Genomic DNA, 12,948 nt, shown 5'->3' on the forward strand with positions numbered 1-12,948 from the left:
CTGTACCCTGCCATGCCTCACACTCCCTCTTTCACTCCTCCTAGTCTCCTGCGGTCGCTCCCACTCTCTACCTCTCTGTCTCTCTGCTCTCTCTCATATCGTGTACCGTGGCTGCCTGACTATCTATTTTCACCCTTTCTGGCCATTAGCTGTTGCGATTGCAGCAACTACTCTTCCTGGGGTCCACACAAAACATGAAACATGAAATAATACAGAATATTAATAGACAAGAACAGTTCAAGGACAGAATGACATACATTTAAAACGTCACACATATCAGTACATACACACAATATCTAGGTCAAATAGGGGAGAGGCGTTGTGCTGTGAGGTGTTGCTTTATCTGTTTTTTTAAACCAGGTTTGCTGTTCACTTGAGCAAACTTTGATGGAAGGGAGTTCCATGCAATCATGGCTCTATATATAATACTGTATGTTTTTTAAAAATTTGTTCTGGATTTGGGCACTTTGAAAAGACCCCTGGTGGCATGTCTGTTGGGATAAGTGTGTGTGTCAGTGCCCCATCTTTACAACCATTGAATCAATATGTTTTGACCATGACAATTTACAATCCAAGGTAACACAAAGTAATGTAGCCTCCTCAACTTGCTCAACAGCCACATTATTCATCATCAGATGTAGCATCACCCCAAAAGACTATACTTTAAATGAGGCAGGTGAACACAACACTTCAACATCATTAGACATGAGATCCTCTCCAAGCTTTACATGAATATGGCTCTGAATATCTACAGCAACGCTTCCTCCATAGGCATTCATGTCTCTTCTGTAGATGTTATATCCCTGCATTGCTACTGCTGTATCATCAAAGGAATTATCTAAGTGAGTCTCAGAGATGGACAATATATTAATGAAATCTGATGTTAGCAAGTTATTGATTTCATGAACCTTATTTCTAAGGCTACATACACTGAGTGAAGATGTTCCTAATATTCAGTTGCACCCCTTTTGCCCTCAGAACAGCCACAATTCGTCTGGGCATGGACTCTACAAAGTGTCGAAGGATGCTGGCCCATGTTGACTCCAATGCTTCCCACAGTTGTGTCAAGTTGGCTGGATGTCCTTTGGGTGGTGGACCATTCTTGATACACATGGGAAACTGTTGAGCGTGAAAAACCCAGCAGGGTTGCAGTTCTTGACACACTCAACCGGTGTGCCTGGCACCTACTACCATACCCAGTTCAAAGGCACTTAAATATTTTGTCTTGCCCATTCACCCTCTGAATGGCACATACAAAATCCATGTCTCAATTGTCTCAAGGCTTAAAAATCCTTATTTAACCTTCTTCCTTCCCTTCTTCTACACTGATTGAAGTGGATTTAACAGGTGACATCAATAAGGGATCATAGCTTTCAGCTGGATTCACCTGGTCAGTCACATTCTGTTTACGTTACAGCCTTATGCAATTTTTATCTCCTCATCAATCTACACACATTACCCCATAATGACAAAGCAATAACAGTTTTTTAGAAATTTGAGCAAATGTATTACAAATAAAAAACTGAATTATTACATTTACATAAGTATTCAGAACCTTTACTCAGTACTTTGTTGAAGCACCTTTGGCAGCGATTACAGTCTCGAGTCTTCTTGGGTATGACGCTACAAGCTTGGCATACCTGTATTTGGGGAGTTTTTCCCATTCTTCTCTGCAGATCCTCTCAAGCTCTGTCAGGTTGGATGGGGTGCGTCGCTGCACAGCTATTTTCAGGTCTCTCCAGAGATGTTCGATCGGGTTCAGGCTCTGGTCCAGGCTCTGGCTGAGCCACTCAAGGACATTCAGAGACTTGTCCTGAAGCCACTCCTGCTTTGTCTTGGCTGTGTGCTTAGGGTCGTTGTCCCCAGTCTGAGGTCCTGAGCGCTCTGGAGTAGGTTTTCATCAAGGATCTCTCTGTACTTTGCTCCGTTCATCTTTCCCTCGATCCTGACTAGTCTCCCAGTCCCTGCCGCTTAAAAACATCCCCACAGCATGAGGCTGCCACCACCATGCTTCACCGTAGGGGTGGTGCCAGGTTTCCTCCAGACTTGACGCTTGGCATTCAGGCCAAAGAGTTCAATATTGGTTTCATCAGAGAATCTTGTTTCTCATGGTCAGAGTCCTTTAGGTGCCTTTTGGCAAACTCCAAGCGGGCTGTCATGTGCCTTTTACTGAGGAGTGGCTTCCGTCTGGCCACTCTACCATAAAGGACTGATTGGTTGAGTGCTGCAGAGATGGTTGTCCTTCTGGAAGGTTCTCCCATCTCCACAGAGGAACTCTGGAGCTCTGTGAGCGTGAACATCGGGTTCTTGATCACCTCCCTGACCAAGGCCCTTCTCCCCCGATTGCTCAGTTTGGCTGGGCGGCCAGCTCTAGGAAGAGTCTTGGTGGTTCCAAACTTCTTCCTTTTAAGAATGATAGAGGCCAATGTGTTCTTGGGGACCTTCAATGCTGCAGAATGTTTTTGGTACCCTTCACCCAGATCTGTGCCTCGACACAATCCTGTCTCGGAGCTCTATGGACAATTCCATCGACCTCATGGCTTGGTTTTTGCTCTGACATGCACTGTCAACTGTGGGACCTTATATAGATGGGTGTGTGTCTTTCTAAATCATGTCCAATCAATTCAATTTACCACAGCTGGAATCCAATCAAGTTGTAGAAACATCTCAAGGATGATCAATGGAAACAGGATGCACCTGAGCTCAATTTCGAGTCTCATAGCAAAGGGTCTGAATCCTTATGTAAATAAGGTATTTCTGTTTTTTATTTTTAATACATTTGCAAAAATGTCTGAAAACCTGTTTTCACCTTGTCATTATGGGGTATTGTGTGTAGATTGAGGAGAATACATTTTTTAAAATCAATTTTAGAATAAGGCTGTAACGTAACAAAATGTGCGAAAAGTCAAGGGGTCTGAATACTTTCTGAATGTCATGGAAAGAGTTAGGAAAGAGTGTTCCTAATGTTTTGTACACTCCGTGTATATTAATACGGGCTATTTTAAACTCTTTCCTGGGTAAGTTATCGGAGATGGACATAATATGAAAAAAATAAACAAACACACAAAGCATGACAAGAACATTGCTCGGCTAATAGAGCCAGTCAATCAGGCACTTGTGAGTGTCAGTTACTGTATGTATGTGTGTGATGTGGGGCTGAAGCTACTGACCCGGAAGCTAGGCTCGCTCACTCCTCCCACTCCTATGGGAGGGAGGGTTGACAATGAGCCTGTCGTAGTGGTGTATCTCTGGCAGCTTTCATGGCTGGGATAAGTTATTTCCGCCCCTGGCGCAGAGCTTTCGAGTAGTCCTCATTAAGGAAGATGTTGGTTCCTCTCAAGTCTTGGCTCTCTCCAGAACAGCCATCTTGTCCTTAAACCTTAGGAACTTGACCACTATCGGCCTGGGTCTGTCACCTGGGCTGGTTACAGGTTTTCCAGACCTGTGGGCGCGCTCCACCTCAATCTTCCTATGATACATCTGCAGCTTTTCAGTGATCATTTTTCTTACTTTCTCCTCAGTCTCTGCCCAGTTTTCATGTGAAGACTCTGGTATGCCATCCACAACGATGTAATTCCTCCTGGATTGTCCCTCAAGTCTGTTTTCCCAGTCATCTGTAATAATGATTCACAGACAGTGTTGATGTCATCTTGCGTGGATTTACAGTTTGTTGTCATCTTGCTGCAAGTCTCTTTCAGGACATCCACCTCTCCCTGGGAGAACTGCAAACTGTTCTTAAGGTCCTGGACCTCTCAGGTCAGATTGTGCATTCTTTTATTAGTTGATTCCATCAGTATTTGGACAAAGCTCCCATCCAAGACTGAGGCACAGAGTCTGGCAGAAATATTACACCTCTATGTCTACTCTCTCTCTCTCTTTTACCTCTTTCTCAGTCTCCGCCTCTACGTAGAAAATGAAGTGTTACATTTTTCTCCTTTTCCGACAATTGCTCGTGTTCAAAGGGATGTATTAATCTAAGTGATACATTTTAATGCTCACACTTAGCAGGTTGCCTTCTTTATCATCAAAGCATGGATAGGAGATTATTCGAAGGTGGGGACATATGTTAAATAACTGCAGGGGAGCTTGGCAAAGGGAGCACAGTGAAATTACATTTTCAGACTTTCATCATTTGGTTCTGGCTGTTTTGTTCTCTCCTCTGCTCTGCGTCAGAGTGGGGATTAGTGGCCTAACATGTAAATCTATGGAGAATCTGCTGTCTTTAATGTGATGTCTATGTTCAGACAGGGGGTATACTGAGGGCCTCATAGGGTGAGCTGATTGGGGTTGAAAGAAGTGAAGGTCTTAAAATGCCTGCGTACTGGAATCACCACACGACATCTGGCAGTGGTCTGAAGTGCTATTCATGCATTCATAAATCTTCAACCAAAGTAACATTATCTGTTATTGTATTGTGGTGTGTTAGTCCTAGTGTTCGCATGCCGCTGTGCACTTATGGCAAATACATAACCTTCCTAACCCAAGATGTCATTCGTGAAATGGCCACTAAAAGCTTTAAATAGCGATAGAGCCATTGTCAATTTACCTTCCCGTCTGATGTTTCAACTTTCACATTTTTTGATGTCACGTGCACAAGTACAGTGAAACGCCTTTCTTGCGAACTCTAAACCCAACAATTCAGTAATCAATAACAATGTAGCACTAAAAATAACATAAGGTAGAACAAAAACACAGGATAAATAAAAATAAGAAATAAGAAGAACACAAGAAGTAAGTAAGCATACTATATACAGGGTCAGTTCCAATACCATATTTATAATGTGCAAAGATACAGGAGTGATAGAGGTAGATATGTATATGGGTAAGGTGACTAGGCATCAGGATTTATGATAAACAGAGTAGCAGCAGCGTATATGATGATTGTATGTGAGTGTGTGTGCGTGCGTGTGTGTAGAATCAGTATAAATGTGTGTGCATGGTGTGTGTGTGTGTGTGTGTGTGTGTGTGTGTGTGTGTGTGTGTGTGTGTGTGTGTGTGTGTGTGTGTGTGTGTGTGTTGGAGTGTCAGTGTGTGTGAGTGTGTAGAGTCCTGTCAGTGTGCAAAAAGACAGTACAATACAAGGGTCAACTCAGATGATGTCGGGGTCAAGGCTGCTCTTCTCTGGGACAGGGCTGCATTCAGGAGATTAATGTGTTGGCACACCATCATTACACTGTGTGTTTAAGGGGCAGCGGGCAGCACTGCTTTGATCCTGGACGCTGATTAGTGCCTTTAAACACAGAGCCTGTCTGAATAAACGTCCTACCAGCTGAGGATGACTATACTAAAACAGACAGTAGAAATACTATACTAAACTCGACAGTAGCACTACACAATGATACTGTAGACAACACTGAAATTCTATATGCTATGACAGAACTGCACAGTGCACACAATGCGAGAAAAAGCCTACAGCGCATATTTCCGTTTACCATACTTTTCCGTTCTCCCACACATTTCTTCTGCTGCCTAAGTACTCCCTCTTGCCCCCTCTTCCTCCCACCCCTGCATGTGAAAATAGAAGACTCAGATTGAGTGCCATCTGCATCACTTAAAGACATCAGGCTAATATACGCAAATGGTCCAACGTTCATACCAGTTAGTGATTTATGGCTGTGGGGCTGGAGCTGTGGTTAATACTGCCATCTACTGGTACACCATTGATCAACACCGTTTTTCAGTCATACAATATGAAGCCATCAATGGCTCTTTTATCTGAGCCCTTGTACAATGATGTTCTCTTTTAACTACTGGTAATTTATGGACTCCCATCTATTAGTGTTCATTTGTCCCTCACGACATCTCACCACACACGGCTTGAAATCCTTTGTTCTTGTTAGGTTTTCCCTCAATCTCTCTCCTATCTCTGGTCTGTCTGTCTATCTTTCTGTCTCTCTTTCTCGCTCTCGCTCTCTCTCTCCTCTCTCTTACTGTCTTTTCTCCTCTCTTTCTCCCTCTCTCTCCCGCTCATCTATCGTTCTCTGTCTTTCTCGCTCTCTTGTCTCTCATCTATCGTTCTGTCTTTCTCGGTCTCACTCTCTCTCACACTCCCCCGCACACATTTAGACACCTGTAAAGAAGGCTCTATTTTTCACTTGTCAGTTTCTTGACAGTGAAGGACATTCTTTACAATTACCAACATCACAAAAGGCTTTGACACTGATTCCAAGGCCATCCATCTTCAACTGTCCCGCTATAATGATGGCTTGTCATTACATTCTTGGTTCCACACACAGCCATTAGAACGAACAGAACCAAACCTCTGCTCTTAAAATCACCCATTCCCCAGCTGGAAGAAAAGCTCTGGGAGGGAGAGATGAAAGGAGAAATATATTTCTAGATCTAATCAGAGAAACGAGAGAACAAAGCCAGGGATGGAGGGATGGGGGGAGAAATAGAGGAATGTTAGTGTATGTACTCGATCACAGATCCCTGTAATTTACAGCTGACCAACATATATCTTTGAAGCAGACATCTGCATGTTAGAACCTATGCTTCACAGATGTGTAATTGATCTGTACTATTACTGTACTATAGTAGCTGTGTTATTCAGAGCTAATGGTAATGCATACCATGGTACTGAGAATGCTTTCATGCATGTCATACAATACCCCACCCCTCTATTATCTCTCTCGCTCTCTCTCTCTTTCTCTCTCTCTCTCTTTCTAGTTCTCTCTCTTTCTCTCTCTCTCTCTCTCTCTCTCTCTCTCTCTCTCTCTCTCTCTCTCTCTCTCTCTCTCTCTCTCTTCCACACCCTTCTTCCCTTTCTCTCTCTCTCTCTCGCTCGATCTCTCTCTCTCTCTCTCTCTCTCTCTCTGTAATGTCGTCTAACTAATCTGCCCTTCATTTCAACTCTAAACTCCTGGCACATTAAACTGTCATTATCAGGACATTGGACCAGTACGGACGGGTTTGACATTTCACTATGTCCTTGAACATTCCAATATATCAAATTAAACTTTTGTGTTATGATATACTATACTTCAACAACACCCACGCGTCTTTGTATAGAAGGGCGTATGATGCAAAGGTGGAATTGTATATAGTGGACCAGAATGAATTCATAGTATGTTGATGAGTGCCTGATGTTATTAAATACTCAATCTATGAGCAGGATATTAGGGTCCTGATACTGTCTTTATTAGAAGACTGATAATACCACTGCCTATCACATGAGATTAATGGAGTTAATATGTACTGTATGAGGTGATTACATATTTAAAGAAACTCTCTCTCTGTCTCTCTCTCTCTCCTTCTCTCTCCCCCCAGCTGCCCCCAGTACAGATGACGTGGCACTGTACGTTGGCGTCGTCATCGCTGTGATCATGTGTCTGGTCATCTCCGTCATCGTGGCACTGTTTGTCTACAGGAAAAACCACCGCGACTTTGACTCTGACATCATAGACACCTCGGCCCACAACGGGGGCTTCCAGCCCGTCAGCATCAAGACGGCTCGAACAGGTGAGAGTCAGGAGGAGGGGTGTGTGTGTATGTGTTTGTGACTTTTCGTATCAGAATAACAGGTGATAAATCAGTGTTACACAACCTCCCTATCTGCGTCAGGTGTTAATGATGAGGTCTCTACTAGGAAGTTGACTTCTCTGCCCATATCATTAACCTGCTGAGACAGACAGACCTAATTGGCTCAGACATGCTGAAAACGGATGTGTGTCAGAGATAACGATCTGAATGCAGACGGGATGTTTGACTGCAGATGAGATGAGGTGGGAGCAGAGAAAGGTTACCCAGGATGTTTATGTGGGCGAAGTGATGAGACTGGTTCTATTAGAATGCCGGTCACTGGGAAGTAGGGATTGAGGGCAATCTAGTGGCTATCATTAGGGCTTAATTAGGTCTCTCTGTGTGGTGTATTCAACTGTAATTAGATTTGGTCAGAACCAGAATTGACTGGGCTGAGGCTGGGCTAAACGGTTGGGACTGGGGAAGTAGGGAGACGGAGGCACGTGCTTGAAAAGTTTGATATGTTTGTGGAGAGGGTGATATTAGATTTAGGCTGGGGGGATTAAGTCAGACGATGGACAGAGAGAGAGGTAGAGGGATATAAACAGAGATGCCAGTTCCAAGGACTCCTACAGCTTAACACCAACCAACTTGGGTTGCTATGGCAGCCTGCACCTGCCATAGCAAATAGAGACAGAGAGACATTAGACCACGTTACAGGTGCTACATTTACCTCTGTGCCTTGTCATCAGCCCTCAGGTAAACACACTGCATGACGACGACACATCTGTAAACAATATTGATTTAGAATCCAAACTCACTATTCAAACCCACCGCTAGTTATTTCCCACAGTGGTAAATACATATCACAGTACTTTAATTTATCTTACACTGTGTAAGGTAGAGAGGATGAGGAGGAGTGTGAAGACACAGAGTCTGTTACTGTAACTGTCCTCACCGGCCCACCGGCCCACTCAACACAAACCATGAATATTCATGTGTGTACCTGTTAAGTAAACTGCTATATAACGATGCCATCTGTTCCTTATGACACACCGTGCTGCATAGCTATAGTTAGAGCTGGACCTCTGAGCAACAGGACTCTTCACACTGTTTATGTGTAGAGCTGTCAAGTAAACACATAACTCAATACAGTTTAGTAGAGTTTAAGCAGGAGGGAGCTGAAACCATCCGTGTAACCCCAGAAAAAAAGATAACCGAAAGCTAAAATTCAATATTAGCCAAGCCTCTTAAAGGCCCAGTACTGTAAAAATTCTGTTTTTCCTGTGTTTTGTATCATGTTGAACAAGAGTTGATAAAACGAACATTGTAAAAGTGTGACAAAATGTCAGTGCTATTTCCTGTACAATCTACACAGGACCTTCTAATCAGCATGTTTGCATGGGCGGGAGTTTCGGCTTGCCTGGTGACATCACCAGGCAGTATATTGGTTAATAGACCAATAACAAAGAGAGTTCCAAACCTCTCTGCCAATAACAGCACATCTTCAGTTTTCCCCTCCCCACAATTGTTTTTGCTAAAAAGCTATTTTTTGTCAACTTGAATGGAAATCCATTACAATAAGATACTTAATTCATATAAAAACGGCTGCATTGGGCCTTTAACAGGTCAATACTGACTGGTCCTGATGGTGTATTGGTCTGACTGCACCTCTCCTTACACCATAGTCTTACCACTGACATCACCGTTGTCCTCTCCTGTCCCCAGCTGACCTTCTGACGGCACCCCCTGACCTGACCTCTGCGGCAGCCATGTACCGTGGACCCGTCTACGCCCTCCACGACGTGGCCGACAAGATCCCCATGACCAACTCCCCCCTCCTGGACCCCCTGCCCAACCTGAAGATCAAGGTCTACAACTCCTCTGGTCTGGTCACCCCCTCCGAGGACCTGTCTGACTTCTCCTCCAAGCTGTCCCCCAAGCTGCCCCACTGCCTGCTGGATGGGGACACCATGGGGAGGAGGACCCAGACCCAGACTCTGCTCCGTACCGGTACCAGGGACCCCTCCTGTACCGCCCTGGGCTCCTTCAACTCTCTAGGGGGGCACCTCATCGTCCCCAACTCAGGTATGGGTCTTTATGGGTCTGTCTGTGGAGGAGGGAGTGTGGTACAGTCTCAAAGTGGGTTGGTGTATAGTATTTTATATGTGTGTTTGAATAAAGTGACGAAAACAATGGTTTTCTTAATGTAGCACAGTCAGTGGCGATTTTAGCATGTAAATCTTGGTGGGGCAAACAATTAAAAAAAACTTTGATACATGCCAGCAAAGCCACTAAACAACACTAAACAATACATTAATTGGACTATAACAGTGACAAATGGTGCCCACAAACTGTTAGGGCCAACAGCAGTCCCAAAACCTTACCACTGTTACACATGGCTATCAGCGGAGCTTTGTCTGGCAGCGAAACAGTTCATTCAGCCTCATTTACTGCCTTTTAAAAAAACATAGCTGATATGGCTGACTTGCTTAAATAAATGTGGTTTCTACTGACAATTGAGATGTACAAACTATGGCATAAGGGGACGACGAGCGGATAAGAGGCAATCCGTAATTTTAATGAGCGAGCTAGGATGGACGTAGTCAATATAACTATTTGTTCAGCACTTTTGAAATGTACAGCGACAGAATTCAGAACATGGGCCGTTCTTACAGTATTCTCCCTGTACACCAAGTCAGAACCATAGGATAAATAAAGGGGGCATATAAGCAGACAATGAAAGCTCTTACAATATTCGATGATGACATTTCTCTAAAACAGGCTATAGGCTACATGTGCACCACCAAGTCAGAACAGTAGGCTAAATTATGTGGGGAAAAGGGACACAACATACACTTAGTATTACTTTCTTTGCTACAGTATATGTATCTCCCTGGCATATTACATCATTTATGCAGCCGCATACAATACATTTTTGGACTCACCTTGTTGTGCTCACTTGAACAGGAAGGTGGCGCGGCGGCCCTTCGTAGGAAAATGTTGTCATCAAACATTGTCATCAAAGTCTGGCATTCTCTGGATTTATGGTGCTTTCAAGACATATGGGAACTCGGAAAAAAACAAGGTCGAATCATGACGTTAGTGATCTTCAGGTCGGAGCTCTAGAAAGAGGCCCGGGTTCCCGACTTGGCATTCCGAATTGGAATTTTCCTTTTTTTCAGAGTTCCCGGTTGTCTTGAACTCACTGAAGTCTGAGATTTCCCAGTTCTGAGTTTCCAGTTGATTTGAAAGCGGCAGAAGTCATGTTGGATTGACATCATGGCCAATGTTGAATGTTTATCCTTTTAAGCTTGGAAAAGAGACCCTTAAACCCAGACTTGGACCACACATCCACTCCACTGAATAGCAGGCTACTGATTGCTTTGCAATGCTTGCAGTTAGCCACTGATTCCTTCCAAACCACTCATTGTTGAATTTGCGATTTCCAACTTGTTGTGTAATGGCCGATGAGCACCGATACGTTTTATCTATAATTTCTCTTCATTATTTCTCTTCATATGACAAGGATTGGAAAGGATTTGCCAGTAGATTGTTGACTTGATTCATGATGATGACTGCTAGCTAAGATTTTGAAATTATGATGTTGACATGATCAGTCCAATCAAAGCTACTGTAGATATAACGTGATTTTATCTGTGGCCAATGACCTTGAGCCTTCTTGGATGGGCACTTCTAATGTAACTCTATGGCAGCACCCAAGGGGCTTGAATTTTTGAGCTCTCCCCGTAGATTTTGCGGTGACGTAGAGTTCGCATGAGTGACAGAACACTGAGCCAATCACGGCGCAACTAGAGAACATTACCAACCCCTATGCTTCGTATTTTCCACTGGCTGCCCCACCGCCACAGAAAGCACTGAGCTAGGCTGAAACACCTGCATTTTGGAGCTGCCTTACTCAAGAAAGCAAAAAAGAGACAATGTTTGTATGCAGCTTAATTTTTTTTCATTGTTTGCAAACTGATATGTGACACGTATTAATGCCAAAATAACATGCAAAACAGGCAACAAAAATAAATATATATATATATATACAGTATATATATATTTTTAGCTAAACAGGTGGGGCTCTGCCCTGAATGACGGGTCGCCACTAAGCAGAGTACAGTCATACATTTTGCCAGATGAAATTGTGAAGGCAGAATATCCCTAAGCTCTCAGAAGTCAATTGAAGTCAAACAGTGGAATTGAATCTAAGTCAAACTAATAAATCCTTTTCAACATGAATAAAATTAACTTTAAACTGAATAAGTATTCCGGTAAGGCTGTTATGTTATTGATAAGAAAACGTCCCTGCAGATCCAACTGGCCCTAGCCATAAGCAATTACAAGACCACTTTGGACTTTGTCTAGACTAGATTGGAGCTTTGGTGCTTTCATAAACTCACAATGACATTGGTTTGAGGTGCTTTATCAGTTCTCCCCCTGGTACAGTTCTAGAGCAGTTAGTTAGCAGCTGACAAGGTCCCCTCGTGGTGAGTATTATTAGGGCCTGCCTCCTCAAAGTGACTTAGCACAGTGTAATAACAGGATTAAGAGCCTCTGTGGAGTCTGGACTGACACAGAGATCATTCTCACACCATCCCCCCCTTCCATGCCTTCCTTCCATCCCCCCGTCCCACGCTACGCTCCATCCAAGGGAGCACTAGATTTCCATTATTTCATTATGAACAGGAGATGATGCTGTGATCCTGACACCGCTTCCCCTCTTATTCACCAGGGATCCCCCTTATCCTCTACACATGGCCTGCAATGGGGGCTAACGCCATACTGAAACATGACTCCCTGGAGAGAGAGAGGGAGGGGGGAGGGAGAGGGGAAGGGGGGGAGAGAGAGGGGAGGGGAGGGGGGAGGGAGAGGGGAATGGGGGGAGGGAGAGAAAGAGAGAGAGATTTGACTCTGAAAGAGTGCTCGAAGCATTCTGCGGCCAATCAGAGCATGGGTTCCACACGGTGCGTGACAGGGCTGTAAGAGTAGCTGGTTGCCTGGCTGCTCAGAGCACAGAGCACGAGGTTGGTACAGTTCTGCTCTGTTTAGACCTGTAATACTGCTTACATGATCTGTGGTGTTCTCACGTCGCACACATGTGGTTTGTTTTTAATACACTACAGATGCATGTTGACAGCTGGGAAAAACAGGCAGAAACATTAAAGGATAACAACTTCTAAGGTTTCTGGTGTTTTTCCTCTGGAAAACTGTCTCTGGCTGATGTTCCTGTTTAGCCACCTCATCATGTTACACAGGCAGAGAGAAGAACACATCTGTCATATGATATGTTTTCATTCCTGGGTAATTAAATACTGTGTGGCAATAGGAGAGTGGGCATACTGTATTTAGAATTTGAACTAATATCCTTTTTTCTCTTTGAAGCATTTCTCTAAGTGAATGCAGGAGTGTTATCTCTCTCTCTCTCTCTCTCTCTCTCTCTCTCTCTCTCTCTCTCTCTCTCTCTCTCTCTCTCTCTGT

At 43.9% G+C, this 12,948-nt stretch overlaps 1 protein-coding gene across 1 annotated transcript in view; it reads left to right on the plus strand.

Moving 5' to 3' along the window:
* The window catches only part of unc5cb (unc-5 netrin receptor Cb), a gene marked incomplete at its 5' end in the record, with an annotated part of 165,702 nt that overhangs the window by 137,547 nt on the left and 15,207 nt on the right, over window positions 1-12,948 (plus strand). Inside the window, 2 exons of the mRNA XM_084159660.1 lie at window positions 7,270-7,461; window positions 9,190-9,549. Coding sequence (XP_084015786.1) covers window positions 7,270-7,461; window positions 9,190-9,549 — 552 coding nt within the window. The remainder of the gene's footprint in view (window positions 1-7,269; window positions 7,462-9,189; window positions 9,550-12,948) is intronic.

This window comes from Coregonus lavaretus (genome assembly GCF_964263955.1).
Source record: "Coregonus lavaretus genome assembly, chromosome: 4".
Classification (NCBI taxonomy): Eukaryota; Metazoa; Chordata; class Actinopteri; order Salmoniformes; family Salmonidae; genus Coregonus; species Coregonus lavaretus.